The 25140-nt window shown below is 43.9% G+C and overlaps 6 protein-coding genes across 7 annotated transcripts; 2 read left to right on the top strand and 4 right to left on the bottom strand.

Annotated features, from left to right (window-relative positions):
• Window positions 1-8475: 8475 nt before the first annotated feature.
• On the bottom strand, window positions 8476-10039 carry PV06_10635 (uncharacterized protein; the record flags this gene model as incomplete). The annotated part of the gene is made up of 1 exon (XM_016412203.1): window positions 8476-10039. The coding sequence occupies one exon, from the start codon at window positions 10037-10039 to the stop codon at window positions 8801-8803; it is 1239 nt and encodes a 412-aa protein (XP_016257511.1). The 3' UTR covers window positions 8476-8800.
• A 5567-nt stretch (window positions 10040-15606) lies between these two features.
• PV06_10634 lies at window positions 15607-16850 on the bottom strand. 2 transcript variants are annotated; one of them, XM_016412202.1, is made up of 3 exons: window positions 16608-16850; window positions 16363-16554; window positions 15607-16312 (listed from the first exon to the last, which is right to left on the bottom strand). In XM_016412202.1, the coding sequence occupies exons 2-3, from the start codon at window positions 16540-16542 to the stop codon at window positions 15857-15859; spliced, it is 636 nt and encodes a 211-aa protein (XP_016257510.1). In that variant the 5' UTR covers window positions 16543-16554; window positions 16608-16850; the 3' UTR covers window positions 15607-15856. The 2 variants fall into 2 exon arrangements, with proteins under 2 accessions (XP_016257510.1, XP_016257509.1); XM_016412201.1 differs by having other exon boundaries at window positions 16363-16850.
• A 2934-nt stretch (window positions 16851-19784) lies between these two features.
• PV06_10633 (uncharacterized protein) lies at window positions 19785-20192 on the bottom strand (the record flags this gene model as incomplete). Its single annotated transcript, XM_016412200.1, has 1 exon — window positions 19785-20192. The coding sequence occupies one exon, from the start codon at window positions 20190-20192 to the stop codon at window positions 19785-19787; it is 408 nt and encodes a 135-aa protein (XP_016257508.1).
• A 159-nt stretch (window positions 20193-20351) lies between these two features.
• Window positions 20352-20849, bottom strand: PV06_10632 (uncharacterized protein; the record flags this gene model as incomplete). Its single annotated transcript, XM_016412199.1, has 2 exons — window positions 20352-20443; window positions 20489-20849. The coding sequence occupies 2 exons, from the start codon at window positions 20847-20849 to the stop codon at window positions 20352-20354; spliced, it is 453 nt and encodes a 150-aa protein (XP_016257507.1).
• Window positions 20850-21423: 574 nt separating this feature from the next.
• On the top strand, window positions 21424-22442 carry PV06_10631 (uncharacterized protein; the record flags this gene model as incomplete). The annotated part of the gene is made up of 1 exon (XM_016412198.1): window positions 21424-22442. The coding sequence occupies one exon, from the start codon at window positions 21424-21426 to the stop codon at window positions 22387-22389; it is 966 nt and encodes a 321-aa protein (XP_016257506.1). The 3' UTR covers window positions 22390-22442.
• Window positions 22443-22781: 339 nt separating this feature from the next.
• PV06_10630 (uncharacterized protein) lies at window positions 22782-23772 on the top strand. The gene is made up of 2 exons (XM_016412197.1): window positions 22782-23170; window positions 23221-23772. Exons 1-2 carry the CDS (start codon window positions 22863-22865, stop codon window positions 23633-23635), a joined length of 723 nt encoding a protein of 240 aa, XP_016257505.1. The 5' UTR covers window positions 22782-22862; the 3' UTR covers window positions 23636-23772.
• Window positions 23773-25140: the final 1368 nt, after the last annotated feature.

Below are 25140 nucleotides of genomic sequence, written 5' to 3'. Positions count from 1 at the left end.
TTTCTATTGAAATTAAGTACACTTGCATTTGTTCTTTGCTATGCCTAGAAAATTGGTCGGCTTAGAGGTACATGTACAGTGAGATTCTCCCTTCCTTGTCAAATACAGTGTAACTCAGGGACCAAGAATCGGGAGGGAAAGAGGCGATCTATTTCCCACCAAAGTTTTGTCGCCCCTATCGACAAGGAATCTCTCCTGGAAGTGAGAACACAGTAACTAAGTTAAACCAATTGGCCATTACTGTATGAACCTTCGTGCATAGACCAAAATACTGTCACTGTCGGACCACTCGTGATGCTATTCCGCTAAATGTTCTCCTGTCATTTGTCTCTCAAACTCTGCCACTCTGTCTCTTGTTGAAAGATACGACAAGCATCCTGATGCGAACTAAGTGGAGACAATTGTACCTTCATCACTGGAGTGTCTAATCCGACGGAAGCATGAAGAACAGCTCCAGGGACATTGCCTGGGGGTCGATAGATTCTAAGAGTAGAGTCCTAACGGCGTCTACCATGGAGATGTTTTCTCCATTCTCAAGACTGGCAGGGACCTGGAACGTATTGGTAAGAGAAACAGGTCGCAAATTTTGCGTGAATTCTGTGCAGGAGAATTGTTTCGAGCCGCTATCATAGGTGATATAGCGTTTCAACTAAGCACAGAGTTAGTGAGTCATTAGAGCACGCGTTTAAGGGTTCTGCTTACTAAAGCAAGCCTCACACCAAGCCATAGACACCTCTCTGCACGTGATGCTGCATGACTTAGAAGCTCTAGTGTGCGGTCATCCTCGTCTATCACTTATTCCTCAAAAAATTCGGGGGCATAGTAGTGATAATGAGACCATTTAAACCCACGTATCAAGAAGTCCTCTAGTAATTAACGACCTGTGCCTGACTGTTGTTGAGGAAAACCTGGAGCCTTAACTTCATTGTCAGCCACACCAGATCTACTTATCGAGTTTAACGATAAAACCAATTTGTCCCATGGAACGTAGTTTTCGAGGTAGATAAGAGTCTCTGGAATATCTGATAGACCCTATAGAAATGACAGAGTGAAGTGTAGGAACGGGAGAATGTTCCTATCTCTGACTTTAGTCGCAACGATAGAAATACATTGGTACTAGATAGGTAGAACGTATGATATTACTTCATCTAAAGAAGAGAATTTAACCCCTGGTCTGTCACCAAGTGGCGTAGTAGCCTGGATAAAGTCTTAAACATTAATAGGGCCATCTTATTCCCAGAATTTGCGGCGCATTTAAGATTTAGCCACAGGATCCTTAGAGGGGTTTATGCCGAAGAACTAATCTAATTATTCTTCATTTTAGCTCTACTTATTCTTTAAGTCCGCACAAAGAGCTTTCCACAGGAAATTCTCGTTAGAGCTGAAGTTAAGAATCATGGTAATGAGGGATAACACCATTTCTACTCCTTATATCTTGAAGTTTAATCCTGTTCTGTTAATAGTGCTATCTAACTCAGATATAAATTAACTAATATATAAATAATAATTATGGACAAATTCATGAGTAAAGAGGACACCTACCGCAGTGACTAGACTAGTTTCTACTCTAAGGTACTTCTAACTTATTATCTTATACTTATTAAGGAAAGGAGAGAATAAGAGCATAATTAAGTTACGAGCGTTCATAAATGGGATACCGCTAATAAGTACCTTAGAATAATAAAATAGTTAATAAACCACATTTAGTCTCGCTAAAACAGCTAAGTAATGCTATATATAACCGGTTATAACCGAGCGATTGGCAGCATAATTATACTATATCCAGGTAACATTAGACCAGTTCTCTTAGTCCCGCATATCAGATTCTTTAATGGCTATCTAGTATTAAGCTAGGTCTTCTAAGCATTCTATCTATGTTTCATGAAAAGTAAGCACTAATTCTATTAATAGACTTATCATTTAATAAGTGAGATAGATAAAGCTAAGTATATACTTTAGTGAGAATAGTAGTTAATGGCAGAGTAACTTAAGAAAAGAGTGAATTTCATGTCTTCATATCTAGGCGGGCATGGCATACTTTGTTAATAGCCGTTAAAGCGCTAGTGACACTATAGGATATTAACTGGCTAAGAAGAAATCATGATACTAATATAATAGGGTTCGGTGTAAGGTAATTAATGCCTGTCACTACTCATTAGAGAGCTTATTTATAGTCTGGGACTGCTACTGGCAAATCTTAACACATTTCTTCTTGACTATAATAAGGCTAGCATAAATTCCTTTCACTTCGTTAATAAGTTCTTCTTATGAGATAGGTTTTATTTCAAATTGTAATCGCATTTGGTGGGCATAAGAACTGCTGTAACAGTAAATATAGTTAGCTAAACGCAGAATAAGATAATAATGATGAAGACATTACTCTATAGAGCCTTTTCCCCTAAAATAACTACTTAATTTTATTTTCGTCATGATAAGTTCAGTATATAGAATATAGTGCGACAGTTAGATATCTAATGAGTAAGAAGATAAATACTTAGCCAGGGATACTTAAACTAGTGAGTAGTGAGTGAAACTATGCCTTATATATCTTCTGGTAAGAGTTCGTAAACTGAGAGGCAAATACCAGGTAAACATTTAATGCTTATCAGGTAAACTTAGCCTCAGAATTGGTCGCACCTACATGGGATACATGGTTACTAGCGAAAGTAGGGAGGCTGACATTTTTAGCTTAAGTGAAGGTGGACGAAGGCGAATTAAGGCGGGTCAAGGAGGGTTAAGGAGGGTTAAGGGGGATTAAGGCGGCGCATTGGGTTAATGCCAGTCAGTTAGGCAGAATGGCTGGAATGACTTGGGTCTGCCCCTAAACCCTGAGAACGAGGCAGAATTAACAGCATGCTATCGTAAAGTACCACTCTAAAGGAGCGATATTGCCTACGAGGTTAACCACCCACATTCGAGTCACAAAATTTGACATGTTACAATACACAAAGTCATTTGGCCCTTTTCTAAGCGATCAAACCAAGCTCGTGCTGGGTGAAGGAACGGCGATTTGGCCTGACTACTGTATCCAATCCATCCATGACCCAATACGATTCTAACTCCTCCGGTCCGATCAGAACCAGGTTCCGCTTCTCTTTGGCCGCATATTAGGACACTTCCTAAGTGAACCTATCCATTGTGTCCACACTTTACACGTGAACGTAATCATGGTGTTATCTGGTGTGGTGGCCGTTACTGGTGGTTCGACCGTTCGAATGGTTCGTTCCGAGATAGGCTTCATATACTAGTCCAAGAGAAAATCCCACGGCTTTAAGACTTTACAAAAAACTGGTCATCCAGGTTTCATCTTTTCGGGAGGCCTCATAAGGCACGAGAAGAAAGTCCAGAATATACATACCTCGGAAAGTTTACCCCGTTAATGTACGCGAAATCTATGTGGTTCTACCTTCACATCCTTTCTGTGCGTAGACAATATGACTATTGCTTCATTAGAGTTAACAGTAATAACGGAGCAGGGTAAACGTACACTTTGGTTACCCATTATGATCTTGCGCATCTTGTTAAGTCATTCCGAATGTCCTTAAGAATTAATTGAATATGCTGGTAGTCTAACTTGAGGCCCTCACTTAAGGGTAGGAGCATTAATGCTTCTAGTTCACCGTGAAGTACCTCTAACCACAGATTACCTAGATCTTTCTGGGTCATAATATTAGCCGTCTTTTCTATTTTCTTTAACGGACATAATTACTAATTCCTTGTCTTTTGGCCACCGTCCAAGAGGTACAGGAAACTCCCGGTGTTTGAGATTGTGAAAACTTTTCTCCTTGAGTATCTGAGTAAGCTTGTCATGTATATCCAGCTATAGCCCGAGTTCGGCCAGTCCACGTGATAGATAACGATGTATATCCCGAACTTTGCTTTCCTCACCCGTTAGAACTTGCTATTCAGATTGCGAATAGTGACTTAAGGTCAAAAGTTAGAATTCTATCCAGCCTTTATCTTCGAGAATCCTATTACGTGTTAAACCCTATACTCCATCTTAGTCCTTCAAACTTACTCAGAATATCGACGTATTAGACCCGGCAAGTCTTTTATAAACACTCCATGTTAACACATGATGATAAATCGAAACGGCCGTCTCTATGTCCAGCTGTTGTTATCTTCACAAATCTCGAATCGAAGGTTTGGCGGAACCAATTTTACCTGCATTTGGCTCTCGTCAACGCCGATCACTGAATAAGCCGGATTTTCGTCCGCGATTTTCATGGCCAGTTTACTCGTTCTAGTGTACAGTTTAAGCACATCTGCGCCCTCCAGACTGACGGGCGCACAGAAGTTCCGATTCTTCAGAATTTTCTTAAACACGGCATGTCGGGCATCGTGGTCTTCTTTTGCCCTATTATCGATGGGAAATGGGAAGCCTGCTTCGTTTGAGTAATGTTAAAGGGCTTGAAGAAGCGAGAATATATATTACGTCCATAGAGACGGTTCCCTAGCCACCAATATCCCAGGTCTTCCGAGTTCACTAAATAGGTGCTAGAAGCCCACCTGCGAGTTTCATTAGTAACTACTAACCTGGACACGTTAGAAAAATTCAAACCCTGGGCTAGCAATTGCTAAGTCTCGGGGCGACTGGGACTTAGTTAGCCTTGGAAATGAGTGGTTATAGTTCACATCCTACCTGGATCTGTGCCGGAGGTTCATCAGGCTCTGGAGTTGTTGTCATGCGCTTTTTCGAAGATTAGTCACACTTCAAGTAAATCAGAGAGAAAACCGAACCTCGTTTTGGAGTAGCCCGTTCCTTGATGGAGGTAAACGAGTGGGAGTTTCACGGTATCTTATGAGAGAAGACTTTGGTAGGCAGGTGTAGAAGAGAAAGGGAAGTCGGGAGAAAAGATACGAGATGAGGGAAGATCTTTATTCTGGTAGATTAGTTCCTTATTATTACGCTGCAGATACTGTTAATATCGTGATAACGGGTAGTCTAGAATTCAGAGGAAGCGAAGAGCCTTTTTTAATAAGTATCTTCAAACAGCATCCGCGAGTTTCTTCTGTCATATCATCATTATAAGAAATATGAAGAGATGTCAAGATATTGAACCACTTAATACTATCTGCCAAATTTGTCCCATCTCATACAATCCCACCTGCTCCGTCAGCCGTTCTAGAGAGTCCGTACGTCACGGGAATGGAGACAGTATGCACAATCGGTGAGATTAATGAACAAATATAAGAGAAATATGATCACTATTACTGCCGTCCACATGTTTAGCTATCCGGGGCAACATAATTCCCTGTCTCTTTAGCACAATTTCTATGATCAGCCACTCTTAGACACTCTATGTTCGAGTGCGTTCGCCCATGTCCACCGATACCTGTTTAAGCAAGGTTGTCTATATCAAATATAACCGTGCTTAATCATAAGAACCCTTAGTTACTTCGCGGCAGTAGAGCGTAACTTTTCCAGATCCTTATTATCTAGACACCTTATCATCGTTTCCAGGAGCGCCCAATAGTTAACAGCCTTAAATAGTTCTTTCCTAGCACCTGATAATGATCTTAGAGTCTATTTGTATTTTTCTTCGTTGGTCCGCTTAACGATGGGCTACATTTGAGGGTCTTCTCTTTAGCCTAGGACCAAGACACAAATCGATACTGTCTACATAGTAATCTATGCCATAATGAAGTCTGTAATAGCTAAGCAAAGGTCGTTAATCTTGTCTGTGTCATTAAAGTCCTGTAGTTAGTTTAGAATGATATTGTACGCTTTACCAATGGTCGTGGGTAGAGCTATCTTTGGGCCTTTAAAGAGAATAAAAGGTACGAGAAGAGTAGATTAGATATATTTGTAGCGTGTAGCTTAAGAGAGACGGAAGGTAATGGCTTAGTTTATGAAGTCAGTGATAAAATAAGTGAAGTCAGCCGCATTTATATATATAGCACTAAAAAAGATAATAGTGTATCTATGTGGTAGATCTAGGAGACGTGTTTAATTAGGGGCGCAATTTTGGCCAACATTGTCACTCTGAAATAAGTGCTCACATAGAATAGGTAAATTGAATGGTCGGTGAGGAAAGAATGAGTGAGCATTATTACTGAGATTGTCATCTAAGGTAAGTGGTCCCGGGACGCGCGCACATATCTTATTAATGGACTTTATAAGGTTATAGAGTCTGTACCCAAATTTGCCTTTTCATAAGCCAGAGGTTAAGCAGTTTATCTAGAGAAAGGCCCGAATATAGGGATACACAGTATTAGGGGAATATTATATATTAACTTATTGCTAATCTAACGGGTTTACTTTCATGAATTCTTTTAATCTATATCACTTCGCATAATCGCTTCTTATCTATGCACTGGAGAAGATCATAGAAAAAGGTGCCATAAATCTCCTTTAATGATCAGGGCTCTCTTTGTTTGCTATATATCACTGTCACACATCAAGTTAAAGGTTCAAAATTTGTCCCACTTTTGACCTAACTGATAATAAGTCCTACCACACATTAATCAAAGATATGGTTCTGATGCCGAGCCGGTCTAAGGCAGACAAGGAGTTAAACCGGAGACGCCTAGAGAATGAGGCCAGGGCTAGGGCCAGGGCCAGGGCCAGGGCCAGGGAGCAAGAAAGGGCAGAGAGGAGAGAGAAGGCACGCTGCCAGAAGAGAGTCGAGGATTTAAAAGTGAAAGAGTGACTGGCCGCTATACCTTCACGCTAGAATCACAGGTGAGCGCGATCATTTAACCTTTTCTGAAGCTTCTTCGAGTGCCTGATTTCAATCCCTAGAGAGACCAAGCTTCCGGACATTCTTCCTATCATCAACCTTATGACTTTTCGGTGGTTAAATCAGTAGTGGAGAAACCTAAATAGTCGCAAATTTGTTCGAAAGCACCGTCATTCCCTGGCATTTTTCCTAGCTTCACTTAGGCCATGGGACTCGTAGTTAAGTGAAGATTATCGATTGACTTTACCAGCAGGGTTCTATACTGGCTATTATCACTCTTTAGGAGTACCTTAAAGCTATTATTGTCACTATCTATAAGGAAATTAATGGGCTCTTTATAAGAAGGGAAGTCGCCTTTCTACACGCGATACATATCAATAAGTAAAGTATAGCCTGCGTAATATAGTTAAATTATGGCGCTATTCTGACAGACCAGCAAAAGATCCGGCGAATTAAGGTGTGACTTATATTTGACAGTGAATTCTTAGATAAATGACGCTAGCTAGTTATATGGCGGATATAAGGTAAGAGGGCGCTAAGAATGGAGAAGCGTGATGAGCTCCGGGAATTTCTAGAGATATGCTTCGGTGGTGAACTAGCCTATCATTTTAGTACTAGTATTAAGTGCTTCCTCTAAGTGACTATTATTGTGTTAAAAGAAAATGGTGTAAAAGACTAACTGGTGGAAGGTGTACTGAAGAGAGGAGGGTCACTTTATTCTAAGAAGCGGTTTGTTAGGTAGTTCTTCTATAGAAGTAATGGTCACTCCAGGCTCCTAGCTATTATGGGGAGAAATCTTTATTCTGAAGGCCATCTTGGCTTTATCAGTCTTGACTATCGTGATAACGTGCTTTCAGGGATACTAGCTAATGTTGATTGAAAGGAAGGGGGGAACTGATGGCATTTTAAAGATCTTAGGAGGCTAGAGATTCAGAACCTTTGGATGACGATTCAATAAATTCCACGTTGAACTTCGGTGAGTTTTTAGCTGCCATTTTAACAAGGGGGTGCAATTGAAAGCTCGAATAAGTAGGGATGTGTTTCCACGTGGCCAAGGCGTATGCCAGTTTCTCCTTTTAATGGTTGCATTGGCCAGCTACAAGGAGAAGACGCGGTGCCGTCAGTGTCAAGGAAGAGCGGAAGATCCTTCTGCTATCAACCAACCTTTGACTTAGGTCCTTGGCCGGCATCAGGGTCAACGTTGATCTTGACAGTGTATGCCACAAAAACAGCGATTGATGTTGTAGAGAATTGGATCTATGGCATAGCAGTGAAGATCGCAAGGTCTTGTCCTGACATATCTTCAACTTTCCCGACACGTCCTTAGAAAGCCCCAGTATAATCCCTTTCTCTGGTTTGTTCTTCAATTGGTTGAACCCTCAGGCTCTCAAGTCATCGTGTGTGCTATTTCCATCACCGATGCAGCTATCGTGGAGACTGGTCACCACTGCGCTGTTGTGCATTCGTTGTATGCACCCTTGGAGGCTTCCCACTATAGTCATAGATGTTGGGGTTGAATAGGAGACCGAGGAAGGCGCCGCTGATAGGTCGCTCGCTGGGCTGGTCGATTTCTGCAACTTGACTTCTGACCGCTCCAAAATTGACAACGCAATGCGTTTGGCAACAGTATCACGCCAAAACTTACGGCTGGATCCGCAACGTGTGAAGATCATCGGCTGTCTTTACCAGGTTCGAGCCCCAGTTCGGTGGACAAATCTTCAACGACTCGCATGGCGCTGAAATTGTTAGCTTGAATGGCGCCTAATTCGGGGGCGTTCTCATCTCGCATACCTCTTTCTGTCCAATTGGCTCCGCTTGCTCTTCAACAACATGTGAATGACACCATAAAAGGAGAGGCGCTGCTCAAATTGGTCCTTAGGTTCATCGCATTCTTGCTCTACAAGCTCGTAAGCTGCTTCATTTTCCCGAAGCCGAGAAAGGGTAGCCCATCCCCATTCCCATTCAGGAGGCGCATAGATGATTGCTGGCTTATAAGTAGTGGAGCGGCCGTGAAGATCATTCAACCAGCCTAAGGTCAGCCTTGGCCTGGCATTCAAAGGGCCAAGGAGCTGGTCAGCAAGCTGTGTGCACATCGAGACGAAGGTATCTTCATCTTCTCACGGCCCATGTCTGTCTTTGTCCTGAGAAACGGTAAGCTTCATCAATGCAAGAAAACAATCAAGCCATGAGTTGTGCCATCCAACATTCAAGGGTTGGTCGTAGAACAGCGTTGGGTGGGAGAAACCAAACCTGTCTCCTTGACTCTGCTCCGTGCCGTGGAAGTCGACCAGTCTTTTTACTTGCCCCTCAAATTGAACTTGTTGACTAGGTAGAAACTGGGTGATACTGAAAAAGCACACCGTGTCTTTCCCATCTTGATAGCTGCCAGCTCCAACAGGTTTTGGCACCAAAACACCCGCAATGCTAGGGGCGCGGACTGTGACCTCTCTGAGAGCATCATACTCCGCATCCCTAAATTCTTGAGCTCGCTCACCCTTCCATTCCCTGAAACCCAATTTTTTCAACTTTTTCTCTGTGTCTTGTCCCACCAGACGGGAGAAGACATCCTTAACCCCTGAATGCGGACTCCTCACCCGAACCCATCCTCGCTGAGGAAACATACCCCAGACACGAATCACTGTCTCATCTGGAGAATAGAACTGAGTAACGTAATCCTTCGTGGCGAATTGAGCTTCTTCCGTGGAAGAACTAGCCTCACCGGCGCGGCGAGCCTTAAATGTGATCGCTGGATCACGTAGGCGCGGTAGGTGTGTAATGCTCTTGCGACAAAGTTCAATTGAGCAAAGCTCATGGGTACCGATTAAACCCACTGGTAGCTTGCTCGAACCTGGCTGAGAATCCCGCCCACAAGTCGTGTGAAACCATTGATTACATTCGCCATGTGTCACAGTGGCTCCAGTCCGACCACAGACACCACAAGTTTCTTGGGCGTCAGGACGGTATATTGCCATGCGACCGATCGGAATGGCCTGCGGAAATATTGTTACGGTGTCTGCGGTGCTGAGGATGATATGGTAAGGTGGTTGGGACGTAGATGGTAAGATACCACATTCTAAAGACTCCGACCCTCTTTTGCCGGTCCCAACATCCTCATACTGAATGTTAAGGATTCCGATCTGCTTGATTTCAATTATGCGATCTGTTCCGTCCTGATGGCTGATCAAGATGTTTTTGACTTTTATAGGTCGCACATCTCGCACACCTCGCACAAATAATATGTTCTGGTCCACTAATGATAGTGTGAGACAGTGTTCGGGAAAATATCCGGCCATTATCGGTAGCACTTCGCCGGGTGGTTCCAAGTAGCGAGCTTCAACTGATCCTGCTAAGTCCATAACTAAAGAGGGCGAATATGGAGAGGGACTATCAGAAAGTGAACGGTAGAAAGAGGTTGCAAAGGATTCTTATTCTCTATTAATGCGTTCCAGACGTCGGCTAGACTATATAGATAACTAGGGAGCTGTCTAAGGTCAAGGAATGAATCTCTGGTGGCTGGTTTACAGCCTAGCTTTTGATGCAGGGACGTGAAGGTTTAGTAATCTTGTTTATCAGGCCAAGCCTGTTCTCCTGACCTAATTTACTACGACCCCTAATGATCACTACTCTAAGTCTATTCGTAACGTTGATTTCCTGCCTGAAAAATCCACTAAATATGAGTCCTTCGAAGGGTAAGATAATGAAATTCACAAAGTCATAGTGTTGACAAACTAAGCATGTGAGCAGCGCCTGTGAGACTTATAAATAACATAAAAGAAAGGTATATCGCTTGATCCTCTTAATAAGTTTTACATCTAATAGTGAGCTAGTGTGAGAAGAAGTGGCCATGTAATTAATGCAAAAGCGCGGGACGAGAATGTAAAGAGTAACTTAAGAAAGACCTCAGAGGGAAGGATGCTCATTAAGAAGTGACGAAGAGAGCAAAACGGATGTCTCAGTTTATGGACATATACTAGCGTCTAAAGAGTCCAAAGTTTAAGGATCTTATGACGGTCCTCCACAATAAACCTACATATAATAATATTAATTAGGTTCTCAATAATATAAATAAGTTATAAAGATTGGCCGCGAGACAATATGAAATGTTCTGACATAATGACCAATAAATAATGTTGCCTGGCTACTAGCCTGACCGCTATGGGCATGATTTCCAGATAACCATTCCGCATAGGCACCCACATATGAGTATGGGAGAGGATATAAAGCTGCGAGTGAACCACCATGTGGAAAAAAAGAGTGATAAGCGTACTAGCATAAATGTTGGTAGGCAAAGGATTAGTATTTAGGCGCTTACACTCCCGTCCATGGCGAAAAATGTTGTCAGTTCTTCATATCTTATCTCTCCTTATTCTTATAAATACATTTAAAAGAATAATCTATAAAGGATATCTGCATCAGAAGGATCGAAGCTTAGAATGTTAATGGCTATCTTTATGTATAATGGTGAGGATCTAGGGAATAAAGACAACCTTTAATGAGAAGGCATTCGGTGAAATACTTTTATATCCGTGCTATATAGCTAATTATAGAGCTATTATCGAATTCAAAAAAGGACTTCTCTTGTGTATATAGAGATTAGTTTAAGGATTGTGATAACGTAAATACCGGAGCGTAGTGAGCTAGTAAGAGGGTTAATTCGTGCTTTGAAGGATTTTTCATTGGGGGGGCATTGCTAAACTTGGGCATTCTGTAGACGGTTAATAATGAAGATATTTAGGAGGGCCGATGAAGACTAAGAGATTGTTCTGGCGAGTGACGTCTTTTATGTGTTCACACTGACTTGAGAAGGCAGAATACATAATAAATATGATGGGTTAAGACTTTTGTCTGCCCGTTGACAAAAGTAAATATAATGTGCACCGCTGTCGAGGGTCACGAGCGCCACCTCAGCATTTCCCTGCGCCCAAGACGAACTTCAAAACCTGACTGATGGGACAGTTGTGACGTATTTAACAGTATCCAGGAGATTCTGATATCCCATTATACGGAACTTATGTTTCTTCCAGGCCAGTCGGCGAAGAGATAAAGATACCTTTTGTGAGCTGATGTCTGTCTCTTTATGCTAGTGCCTCTTTCAATTGAGAAGACCAAAGTTCACGATATATCCCAGCTTATGCCATTAACTCTGAGTCCCCGTGGAAGGAAAAAGAACGATAACCACACTGGCCAAGACATTAGTCAGAAAAGACTTAGCATTTCGACGTCGACGAACAGCTCTGTAGAGATGTGAATCCAACCTATTTCTTTATCTTCGAAAGTTTTCAGTATAGTTATCCTATGTCTTCACTTAGCACAATGTGCGACTTCTTTAGTTCTTCGCAGTTAAAGGTGATCTCTGTTTTGTGATCCCCACTAAGGATATAAAGTCACCTATATTTATATGTTAAAACCTATCTGCGGAGAACACCAGTATAATCGTTATTATTAAGGCGCAAACTAATTAATGCTCCGATGGAAACTAGTGGTAACATAGCAAAGTATTCTCTTATCTCACCCTTATTACGCCGGTTAATGGCAAAGTATAAGAGCCTTTTCTTTAACTCGGCTAATGCGTTAATATACTCCTTCGGAATGCGTGTACTATTCATGCTACTAAGACAGTACAGCATAAGGACCGCCTCCTCAAGAGATATCACGGGCATTCTAAGCCTTCTAAGCCGTTGAGAATAATAAACAGCATTCGTCTATAATTAAAAGTGTGTAAGCCATTACTTATCACAAATCTTAATCACCGGCAGCTTCGAAGATAGAAAGGAAGTGATAGTTAACAGAAGTTAGTTCGGGAGTTAGTTTAAAAGCTTGAATATAATGTTATCTTAGGTTTCTATTCACTGCCCAGGAGTTAGGTTATTCATTGCAGTAAATGTTATCACTTAATTAGACCTTATGCTGTACTCCCCTAGAATTTGTTCGCGGCTAGGGCTAGGGCTAAGCCTAATAAATGACACGTTACTAATTAGGTCTTTATTAAGCCGCAGTAACTTAAAGATCCTGGACGCTCCTAGTAAGCTATTACTAGCTAAGAGTTAAATCTTTATAAGTGAGTAAGGAAGTGATATCTTAAAGATCTAACTAATCGTGCGGCATAATATCTTTTATTAATTAAATCTCTATTATAGCCTAAAGATAATAAAGGCTAAGACAATTAAAAAGATTAACTAACTTAAATCATAGGATAATATAAGGTAAATATAACGTCGTTCTTATCTTATAATTAATAATAATGTCCTAGCCTAACCACTCTAAAAAAGATAATAAAGAGAGATAGAAAGGGTGAAGAGAAGTGAGCTAATAAATGTAGTCTATCTATATAGGTGATTTATTAGTGCCATTTAAGTAAGTCATTAAAGAGGAACCCTTATAATACTAATGATAAGACTAACGAGAATATGAGTAGGCTAAAAGCGATAAAGGATAAAAAAATTGTTATGCCTTAAACTATTGTCTAGTTATACTTAATATAGAAAGTTAAATGTTCACACTTTAGGTAAGTATATGCCTTAGTAGCCTATATAATCTGTTAGATTGTTATTTAACGGTGAAGGGAAATGCACTTATATCCAGAAAATAAAGGGAAAAAAGACACACGCGCGTAACAATGTGAACAGTATAGGGCGGAGCCTAATAGATAATGATGGTGAGGGTAATGCTAATAAGTATTTAGTAAGAGGCATTCAAAAAACAAAGGATAGGGGCGGCGCGCTTTAGCTGTAACTTAGTGTAAGCTGTCACGAGGAATAGTATGGTGATAAATATGTTAATCACGCTGTAAAGCCACGCGGGATCTTTCGTTGGAGCTGTCATGGTGGTTGAGCTGTGGGTGAGCAATAGAATGAATAAATAGAGCAGAGGAGACAAGGTAACCAGGTAACGGGTGGACATGCAGGAGAAGGGATCTTTATCTGCTGGGTGTCTAGAGGAATCTTAAGAAATCGAAGAGCTCGTTCCGATGTCGTTCCCAGGCCAGGCCATCTCAAACGAAGATGGCACCCTAATTTCACTACTAATCATGGTCAACAATCTAGGGCCGGCTCATAATCTTGAACGACAGAGAACTCCATGGAGTCACATGGGTGTGATCATCTTAGGCTCAGTGGTGAGGTGTTCAGGTGAACGCGGGCAACAGCCGCCAAGATGAAAGTGTCCCTAATTTCTAACGACGTCTCTTGGACTTCTACCTTGAGTAAACATGGGTAACCTTCAAAGTGACGAAGTAGATCCAGATATCTTGAAAACAATCCTAGAACTCGGGAAGAAACTTCAGAATTGTAACAATACGGAAATCAAAACCCTTGGGGATCTCGTAACCAATCTCACACGGGCTCCTTCTACGCTTCTCAAAGCGCCTCCAAAACTTCTGAGAATTTTCCAAGCAGGGAGCGAAAGGCAAACTACGAACTCCAGTGAGGATGTCAGACCGTGGTTGGAAACGATAAAGCATCACAATCAGACCCTCTCTTTGAACCAAGTCGATATAATAGCGCCGATGCTACGAGAATGGAGACTGAGTGAGCAACAAACTAAGTCAAGACTGAGCGATGCTTCCCAATGGATTCAGGACCCCTCTCTTTTCTGGGGCAAGGCACCGAAGACCAGTGACGGGAGCAGCATAGAAGCTGTTATAAATTGTCTGCAGTACGACAAAGACTACCTTCAAAAAGACAACACACTGCTTAGACTACGTCACCGAGTGCTAAGGGAGATTGTTTGTCTGAACACAACGTATGAAAAAGTACGCACCAAGAGTCGGTCGGGGGGCATCAGACTTGTTACGGATAAGATTGCCACCCAGAAAAATATCGATGAACACGAGCGCCAATCGCTGTACCATGAAGTGAAGAGATGCACCACTGCAGGACGTAGATGGCTTTTGCTAGGGCGCGGAGTTTCACTTGGGATTCATAAAAATGTGGTTTGGTAAGCGATTTGTCTCTCTCATTTGGGATACCAAGATCATCGCTTATCAGTGCATAGTTTCGAGAGAAGTTCTATAACCGAGGTTGAACTTGACGCTGCACGACAGTACTGTGGGCAGCTTAAGGTGTTTACAGACAATATCCTTTCAACCGCCTGGAGCGCTATTGTCAAGTGGTTTGTGCAGAGTAAGCGGATAAGCTATCACCTTACTAGCAACACTAATGCTTCTCCCATAGATTTGTATGACCACATTGTATGCGACAGCATTTTTTTGCGGCTCCAACAAGACTTTAGGGACGAAAGACGGCGTTCCAAAAAGAAGGCCACTACGGCAAAGACAACACCTACCTCAAGTAGCCTAGATCCAGACAGAGAAACGGGTGGTACAAGTCAACTCAGCGATTCAGAAGCATCCCAGAATGGGCATAACACTTCCTCTCAGACAGACAATCAACATGTGTTGGAAACCGAACTCAATTCCCTCAATTTACCGGTCGATCGAACTGCGACTGGCATTCTCCCATTTTATATGCATGCGAAACCAGCATCGAGACTGAACACCGGCATTCATGAACAAAACGACGTCATGGGCACTTTTGGTGATGTCTCCGAGATGCATAATACAACACCAAGTGGGCATGAAAACACCGAACATCAAGAGAGGTCTCACTCGGATGTCACATCGAACGCGAGCCACATGATGACGTCCACCGAGTCGGAGAAACAGATGGACGAGACCGCCGTGGAGGTTATCGAAGCACCTGGACCCTTTTATTTGGGCGATCATGTGGGCGGTCGAGATGAACATGGGCCGACCAGGCAGGAGCTCATGGCAGATGAATCCTGCCCCGGAAACGACGCCGCCGGGATGCTGCTGGACTCTGAAGATGAATACAGAATCTTGGACATATCTTTGTCTCAAAATGCCTATCTAGAATCGCCCAATGTCCCCCCGGGACACTTTGCAGACAACATAGCAGAGACATCTGTCGACAATACTACCCTACCAGTGCGGCCGGATGAGGTCGATTTTGGCCCGCCATTAGAAATTAACCTCACACCAAGTGACATCACGAAGTTTATGCTTCCTGTCCAAGCTGACAATGGCACTACGATGGGTTTTGATTCCAATCCTTTCGAACAGGCAAACACAGACTTCATGGAATTCTTTGATCAACCGAACCTCCTAGGCTTTCTGGATAATGACTACACAAATACCAATGAAGACGATGTTGGATCTACTTTTCCCGACGCTCGACTCGGCTCCTCCTTTCATACCGCATGAGGACAATCGTCAGACCACCAGGCTTTGGATCGATCGTACCCTTTCCGTATGCTGTAAGGATATCTCCTTCTTGCGGAACTTGACTTTTGTGGATCTCCTGGAGTTCTGATAGTACCACAGTATTCTCCTTACTCACTGGCTTCCCTGATAATTGTGATCGGATTGGGCTTTGTGGATGAGTCTCGAGCGACTTGGTGGCGTTTGTGGGCTGATGTGCGATTTTATCGATCTGTTCTTTAGGCGGTGTCAAAACTCTATCTGGTAGCCCAGCGAGATCAGGCAGAACGATGGCAACCAGCGTTTGGCCCGGCTCCGCTCGCAACGGCCTGGAGATATGAAGATATTCTATGTGTCGGTCCCACTCTATATCCACGCCATTCTCACGTTCCTGTAGAGCGATTGCGACAAACTATGTCCACCGTTAGTAGTCTGGGCCTAATGTGAAATTTCTTGACATACAACTGTTTTGTTATAGATTCGAACAACATTTTGCCGTTCGTCCGTTAACAGCTCTTCGCGATTCCTGAAGTCCAATCGCAAGATATGGCTGTATTCTGGCACTGGTACCATCTCAGATACGTGTAAGTGGACTAGGCTTGCCGCATTTCGTAAGGCGTTTGTAGATTGAATACCCGACATCTTGCAGTGGTCCTTGAAAAAAATTCAGAGTGAGGTTTACAAAGGACGTGGCCAGGTTTTTGTACTCCAATACTCTGTCTCACCACGATCTATGCTTTGTGCTATGTCGCCGGCAGGTGGGCAAAGAGCTATGACTCCAGGGCTCTAATGAGATTTTGATTGTTCGACCCTAAAAATCGACGTTGATCCGGACAACGATGCGACGTGGACGACCGCGATTCGTTCGACTCAAGGCATCTAGCATCGGCAAACCTTCCCAACGTCGACATTGACCACAAAAATACCTTGTCGAAACACGTGACTTGGTGTTGGCGGCGTAAAGAGAACTAGATTGGCTAACTACAACCGAAGGGGGCTGGCCTCTACATATACGGAAGAGCATGTCAGCCAATGTAGTAGTCGGAAATAAGTATCTCCGATTCCTCACACTAAAACCAATTTCCTATCAAGACATCACTATGTGATCAAGTGCCTGATACAGACTGCTAGCTAGGTATGGCCCAACTCCTTGTCAGTGACGAAGAAGTAACAACGAGAGGAGATCGCAGCCGTGAAACCGACTGTTTGTTCCTCGTGCATTATCACTTTCCAAAGGAAAAGAGTAACAGGAAAGGGACTTTGTTAGACACTGAGTTGCGGAGTACTCCGTGACGCAGGTCTTTACAAACTACAATCCACTAGCCTATAGGACTATTGCCTATAGACGCTCACGCTCATTTTACTCACCCTAGACGCTCATTCTATATATTGCGTCAAGGCGCATTCATTGACAATATATAGGCTACCTATTGAGGCGCTTATCTCACCCAAGGATAGGTCGGATGAGACAATACCTGCGGCCTTCTATGCAACGGCGAGAAGGACCTCAATCGGACGGAGAATTCTCACTCCTATTAGCTATATAAACAGATAGAACTCGACCTCATGGTCCTCGAGGTCAGACTCGACAATATATCCTGTTTAGCTCATTAATATAGCCTATTCCTGCGTGACGGACGACAGACTTTGATGAAGGAATGTATTCTCTGAAACTGAACATTCGTATATCGCTTCACCTGGATATGATCATAAGATCTTGCCATAGGACCAGCAATTATTGGGTGTTCGAAACAGCATGTCAGATGATCAGAAGCATGCACTATTAATCATAAGTAATGGCTTTAGGGAGGAAGACCAACACAATACCTATTATTTCTCCTTTCGGTTGGGGAAATTCATCGAACTGCCCGTTTTTGGATCTATTTGGCTCATAAAGCTCGTATTGCTCGAGTCAGAAGAGGGAGATCTCCCTACTCCATTTTGAGCTGCAGGTTTATTGCTACCCGGAGAAGACGACGTATTCTCTTTAGGCGCTTTGGCTGAATCGTCTCTTGGGTTTTCTGACATGATAAGTCAAGACTTGTGGGTGTCGATAACCAGCAGTGTGTTCCTCGAAGAGAAGTCCAGCAAACGAAAGAAGAGACGAGAAGGCCAGCCGGTAGGGTATTGTCAAAGATCTAAGGGTGAGTTGGCGTGTTCAGTGTAACAAATTTGAATTTCGATGCTTCAGCCGATGATATTAAGCAAAGTCTTGAGGTCAGTCAACCTGGAGAAATCAAGCATTCTTATACCTGGAGACGGGCATCGGAGTGTACAGAGAACCCTCCTTGTTGGTGCTCATCATCGATCCATGATACGCGGGCAACTCGGCTTCAGGGGTTCTGACCAACAACTCATATGATCCGCTGGAACCGTTGTCCGCATTCGCTAACTAAGCTCAGCTTCACACTCGAGGTTTTGGCTACTTTGCGCGTCGATCAAGATCGAAGGTATCTCAGAACGACCAGCGCAGACCCTTGTCGAAGACCATCGCTGCAACACCATCGCAACCTGGCTCTTCATACTGCAGGATTATGTCAAGAAGAGAGGTTGCAGAGCAGTATGCGACCTATATTGACAGGTCATAGTGTCCTTGGAAACTCAGACTGAGACATTATCGTCTAGGTAAAGGATCGAGGGTGCCTCTTAGCCTGCTTTGTGGCGCAAAGTATTTCAAGGGTTTGCATGTTTGACCCATATTCAAGCATGTACGTACCTTCTGATGTATCCGGAGCTAATACTGCCGGTGACGACCTTCTTATGCGAAGAGCTATCAGAGAATACCTGCAGGGAGCGGGTTTAACGCTTGCAACCAAATCATGACTCAGACCAATACAGTGAGAGGATATGATGTTGGGAGCACTTGAGTGAGTAGCCGTGGATTTCAGCCTCCGCTGGTGCAATGAGATGAGACTCAAGGCTGTAAACCGGGAAAATTGCCAGGATACGGGCAATTGTAGTAGATAGATCGGTCTCGTCACTTGCAGGCTGCAAGATATCAAAGCGGATGTTGCCTAGTGGAGCAGAATCCCTCGTGCCAAGATTTCCCTTGCCACATTATTCAAGTCTCCCTCCTAGTGTCAAGTCTTAAGTGCTTAAGTCATTATCTCCTCGAAGCACATAAAACTCTCCCTATTATGTCCTCAGTACTGTACGTCTGCCAATCAGAATGAATCATCCTACTGGCTTGAATTCGAGTCTGCCTAGATGGCGGGTACTACAGGATTGAATGCAACTTCACAGAAATTCATGCCCAACCTGCGCTGACGGAACTCCCCGCATTTGTCGCCGTAGAACCCCATCGCATGCCAACTTTTTTCGCAGCCACATCATTCACCCGATCCTCTAGTACTTCGAATGCCTGTTCAAATTTGATGTTCTAGCAGACTGTACAGTTGTTGCTAGCTTTTATCCTCTCAACTGGTGCAGAAGTGACAATCATACACAGAGTTCCCCTCCAGGCGCACGAGACCACGCGTTTCCGTCCCTGAAATTCCTGATCTACACCACCAAGAAAGTCCTGTTTATAACCAGTTATTCCCAATTCGATGGTTAGTACTTGTCCCATACTTCCAACTACTACTGACACTCTTCAGCCATTTCAAATCGAACCCCTAGATACACCCGTGAATTTCGATGAGGCCCTCGCTTCTCCTCAATGGGTCACAGGAGCAGGTCAGAAGATATTCTGGTCTAAGTGCGCGGTCACGGTTTATGAGAAGGGCGATAGGACCACACCTACAGAACGCTACAATGTGTGCACCGGGAAAGGAACAGTGGAAAGAGGAATTGAACTTTGGCTGACAGGGCAGGGTGGAAGGGTTAAGAAATGATCGAGTGCTTTACGTTGGTGGCAGGCATATGGATCAGAAGCGAGATATTCGCTATTCATACAGTCTGTTCTTTATCTCAGTTCCTTCCATAGGTGCCAGAGAAAGAAGGAAGGTTGCGCCATCCGAAGCCGCTTGCGAAATCAACATTAAGACACAGTCTGTACAGTCGTATCCTTGCTTCACTTCATCCTGATAATCAGGATTTGCTGTAATTGCGTTAAGTGTCTCTGGTCCGAAGATGGGGGAAATTTTCCCTGGTTGACACCCCTGCAATGTGATGATGGGATTCGGTAGGACTTTGGCACCGCCAGGGAAATAAACGTAGCGAAGACCTTGGTGAGTTTCCAAATGAACACCATACAACTCCATAGCAAGATGCTCAACCTTGTTAACCATGACCTCTATGGACATGATGACTCTTGGCTTTTGGGACATGATAGTCGCGTTCGGAAAGGTCATCGAGATGAGGGCTATCAAAGCACCCCTGTTTCCTGGATCAGGAGCCCTTTTGATTCCATTCGAGAGATACAACGGGAAGAGACGTGTGGCCTTTGCGACAGGCGCATTCACCAATATATGGTCAGAAGAGTCAAGAGATAGACAGTCTGGCGCTAGGTCCTAAGCATTCAGCTCATTCGCAGGAGAAGGCTCGCCTGTTTCACTCAGTGTCGTGTTTAGGCTGTGCACAAGGTTATCATTATCTGTGGTGCCTAGCTAAGTCAGAATGAGGGTAAGATTTTCAACTGAATACTCACAAGGGCTTCGGTGTCGCACCATGACACTGCTTACTGTCTCGTTGATCTTCTTTTGGGTCTGAGATGGGATTCGTACCGACAATTCTCTTGCCATTGTTCGTCGGTCCTGTATCGACGACCTTAAAAGGTCGGCGAGAACACGGCGAAAATCTGCTTTACCATGAAAAGTCATCGAGTTTTCTGCACTGTTCTTCACAAGGACATAGGCAAGCCAGGTGGCCGGCCCCTCTGTGAGGAATATCTCATCATCAGAGTCCTTTGGAGCAGACTGAGCATCGGTCAGTGACTTGTGCCATCCTCTAGGCAAACGTTGGCAGTCATTGAGTCGGGAAAGGAATAGGGAAATCGGGTCCGATGTCATCAGTGCGAATAATCAGGTGGGAGGACTTCGAAGGAACGGATCTACTTAAGGGATTAAGAATTATGTGTGCTCAAGAATTTAATAAGTTAAGTTATTAAGTCCTCAACGTTTGAGGACCTAAGGACTTAAGGACTCGGGTACTGAGGGGGAGACAAAGTCGTGTCTGCAGGCAATTGGCTCAAAATTTGGAGTCGCGTGCATGTAACGCGCGTATGCGAGATAGGTCCCCAGATTGGGCAACGGTAGATTGCAGCGATTAAAATAGCATTGAGCTCGCTATGCTGATCCGACAGCGCTGGCCAAGGAGTATGATTGAATACTTTATATTCAGAAGATCACGACAATGCATGACCTTGACTATTCAGCACAAAGGCGCTGTCATCTCCAGCCTGGATTGATCAAACTGCGTGGATTAAGGAACAATTCAAATCTCTCAGACTGACCTGTCAAATTATCAGGAAAGAGTACTTGGTATGTTGTTCCCGATATGACGATAGGTAGCTAATGCCTTGCAGCTCCGCCCGTGGAAGCTTCTTTCTCTCTGTCTCTAGGACCGGGTCCGACAGAAGATAACATGGATCCTCCTACCTTCGGCAAGATTCGATACTCCTCCCAGACCTCCTTTTTTGCCATGAATGAAGTTGCCATTTTCGTTTATGGTCGAGAGGGAAAACGATTTCTCGCATCGCAAGGGTTCAATGCTTGTCATGGAGTCTATCTAGTCTCCACAATAGCCACTGTAGCCGCACATATACCTCCAAATCCTAGTCTTGAATCGAAAGATCCTCAAGCTGGTGACAAGAACCTAGTCCTGAAAATGCAACAATTCGCTCAAGCATACCTGCAGAATCGACAATTTTTTCAAAACTATAAAGTCGCACTCCTATACGCGAGGTTTGATGGTAAGGTTGCCTTACCGGACCAGAAAGCGTTCATTGAACAGTGTTTGCGGAGGTTCAAAGTTGATTTCCCAATTCAGGATTATCATGTAAAGTTGCCTGGCGAACCTCGAGGTGAAGAACATGGTACCGCATTTGTGGATGGTAGAGCTACGAATGGTGCTGTTCTCTATGCTGAGGATAAGCCTATTCTGAGAGTCTACAACTCTCCTTCACAGAAAGTCGACCGACTTTCACATCCCCAAGTTGTGAGCTATTCGAATGCTGTATTTCCGAGGCAAGCTACTTCCGAACTCAGAACAAGCCTTCCTCAAGACGTTCGTTACACGAACCCAATATTTCCGAGACCAGATACCTCTGAGTCTACAGCAAACCTCTCGAACGAGACTCGTGTCTCGAATTCTGTCCCTGCACCAGAAGTCATTTCGAAGCTGGTTGCAGGGACCTCTGGGAAGGAAAAGGCGGAAACAAAGAAACTCAAATACGTCAAGTCAAGCATTGTGAATATGAAAAAGGGAGACCGAGAAGTCGAATTGAAAACTGGCAAGGTTTTGATCCCGGCAGAGCATTGGAAGAAAGCAAGTGTGAATAACAAGCAATTTTGGGTTTGCGAGAAGTATTTGCTGTACACTGACCTTTGACCCCAATAAATGTGGCTATTGTGGCCACTCCGTACGGAGTACGGATATCTAGGTTTTCAATCCGCATGAGTAAATACGCCCAAGCATTTTGAGTAGACAAGTTGGAGTCGAAAGCTTAGTTATTATTGGCACAGCCCTTTGAAAGAGGCTTCAAATAATTGTTGTAGTATGAGTGGAGACTCTAAGTACGAAACACTCCTCTTGGAGGTTTGTAAATTCTGGAGTATGAATTGTAAGGTGTAAAGCGAGCTCTAAACTCCGTCCAACTCTCAATGTGTTGTTGCCTCGTCAACCACGAAGGCCCCTAGGCTTACTCCGCATTCTTCCTGGCACCAGCGCACTTGCTTAAAAGGTCGCAGTTAGCCCATCAATTTATTATCTTCCATCAACACTGACATCGGGATCGAAAGCTCTGTCGTACCAAACTCATTTCTCCGTTGAAATTGCCAAATATAAACCTTCAGTAACTCCGTATGCCTGATTCAGCAGGATCTCTTACCTGTGCAGCCGTCGCCAACGATTTCGACAGAGTTCAGACTCTACTCGACTTGGACACATGTGATCAACAAGCCTCGGATGATGCAATGCATGCTATGAGTGCTGCAATTAACAACAATAACTTGATGATAGTCGATCTTTTACTGCAGAAAGGATTCAAGCCTTCCGTCCGAGACTTCACCTGTGCAGTCAAAGCGTGCTCTTACCCAATACTCGCGCTTCTACTTCAGAACGGCCACGATATTAATGAAGTGATGCAAGATGACTGTCCTCCTCCGTTGGCGTAAGTCATCCCTATTATCATCATTCTTATGTTATGCTAAGGTCTCTTAGTGACGCATTATTCGATCCGGAGCTAGTTAGCTGGCTCCTCAAACATGGTGCTGATCCAAATGCTCGATGTCGATACGATGTTACGCCCTTCTCCGTCGCAGCTAGGTGTGCTTCAAGAGATGTCATTAAGTTACTACTTGAACATGGAGCCTCGACAGACATGGGTCAACCCTTACATTATGCTGTTCGAGCGAATCGTGAAGACGAGGTTGTCAAGCTTCTTCTGGAAAACGGCGCGTCACCGAATCGTGTCATGTTCGAGAATGACCTGATATCGTATAACCAGTTCCGGTGTTTAGGCATTGGAACGCCACTGGACGAGGCTATATCGCAGTCTAACGACAGACTGGTAAGACTTCTCTCGAGGTACGGGGCGGAACCGAGCACGGCTAACAAGCGTGGGCCATCGCTGTAGCTCACTGCCTTCCCCCTTAAGACGCGGTTGACAAAACTTGGTTCCAAGCCCGGTCGAAGCGCTCAACCATACTGTAGAGCCTCAGAGGTTATAATCTAGCTAGTGTACATTTACCAAGAAAACAGCCTGCTCTGGTGAAGCGCTTTTGCATGTCTATTTGCGCGATTTTTCGTGACTCCTTACTCTGTATCGCCACCGTAAGAGTATATAAGGCCACGCTGAGAGGTTGGATAGGCAGCCCGCGATATTCATTACATACCATTGTATGTCCAATACCGTCATGATACGTGTGGAAGTTATAGGAAGGAGGAGTTGAAACGTGGAATCAGTGGTCGACACTTGCTGTGCTCAGGTTCTCAGAGATGTTGCAAAACCTGAAAGGAATCTGCAGGCGGTCGCGTTCTCTTATCTGCACCCTTCCCGAGCTAAAAAATATACGGAGACAAGCAGAGAAATCTTGTGTCCACTGAGGAAATGTTCGGTATACTCTATTACCATAACCATTTCTAGAGCGCGGCGCACTTTCCTCTTTGGAATGGGAACTAGCCCGGAGTTTAGCCTACTTGCGCAGGCGACAAATTTTCACCGATATCGTCAAACTGGAAACCCAGAAGAGTGTTAAAGGACGTCTTTCCAACCCAGACCAACCTGTCTAATTCATTCTGCCTTGCGACTAGAAGCACTATCTTCTACCTCCTACTACGCTAACGCTTACCTCTCTCAACATTGATATCTCTCACTCATCACAAGCCCACGATCAGCTCAGCAAAAGTACCTGACGCCAACGTTACAAGCGAATTTCCTATACATACAAGAACGACAAGAAAGCCGGTTGAATATATACCGCAGGAGCAGCGGCAGAGCTAGGTGGATCTACCCGCCTGTTATATGAGCTTTCAGCCATTATACCTCCCGATATCTAGCCACATATTTCTTGCTAAGATTCGTGGCTGCGAAAGTGAGAGCTAGGCTGGCTTAATCTCTCGCAAGTAAACTGATTTACTGTGGAGTGTCTTTAAGGGCGCAGTCGCTCAAGACAAAATGCTGCGATAGGTAGGTATAGTATATTGCCCCAAGATCTTTGCTCTGAGCCATAAGCAGATGGAGATTAGTGCGATATCCATGATTTAACCAGTCAATATATGGTTAATGCTCATTTTTGGTGGCCGAGGAGTTTGCTGACACGGCGAATTGAAGACACCGCGCCGTGATATCTCCGAGAGGGATGCTTTCATCATCACTACTGAGTCCAGCATCTCGCTGTGAAATCCCCTGACGCAAAAGGAATGGCTGGTCGAGGAACACCTTAGGTACTCTGCCAATGCGTGCCGACGTAGATACACTGATTCCAACTCATTAACTGCTATATACATTCCCCATTATCGCTGAATAAAGGCCTTTATTATCAGACTCATCATATTGACCTGAGCAATCCTAACGACAGGTTAGCTATTACTAATGATAGGTTAGCCACTAGAACAATACCACTATGAATGAGCTACCGT

This window comes from Exophiala oligosperma, assembly GCF_000835515.1.
Source record: "Exophiala oligosperma strain CBS 72588 unplaced genomic scaffold supercont1.14, whole genome shotgun sequence".
NCBI lineage: Eukaryota > Fungi > Ascomycota > Eurotiomycetes > Chaetothyriales > Herpotrichiellaceae > Exophiala > Exophiala oligosperma.
The sequence above is the reverse complement of the archived record's forward strand: the minus strand, read 5'-3'. Positions and strand labels throughout refer to the sequence as shown.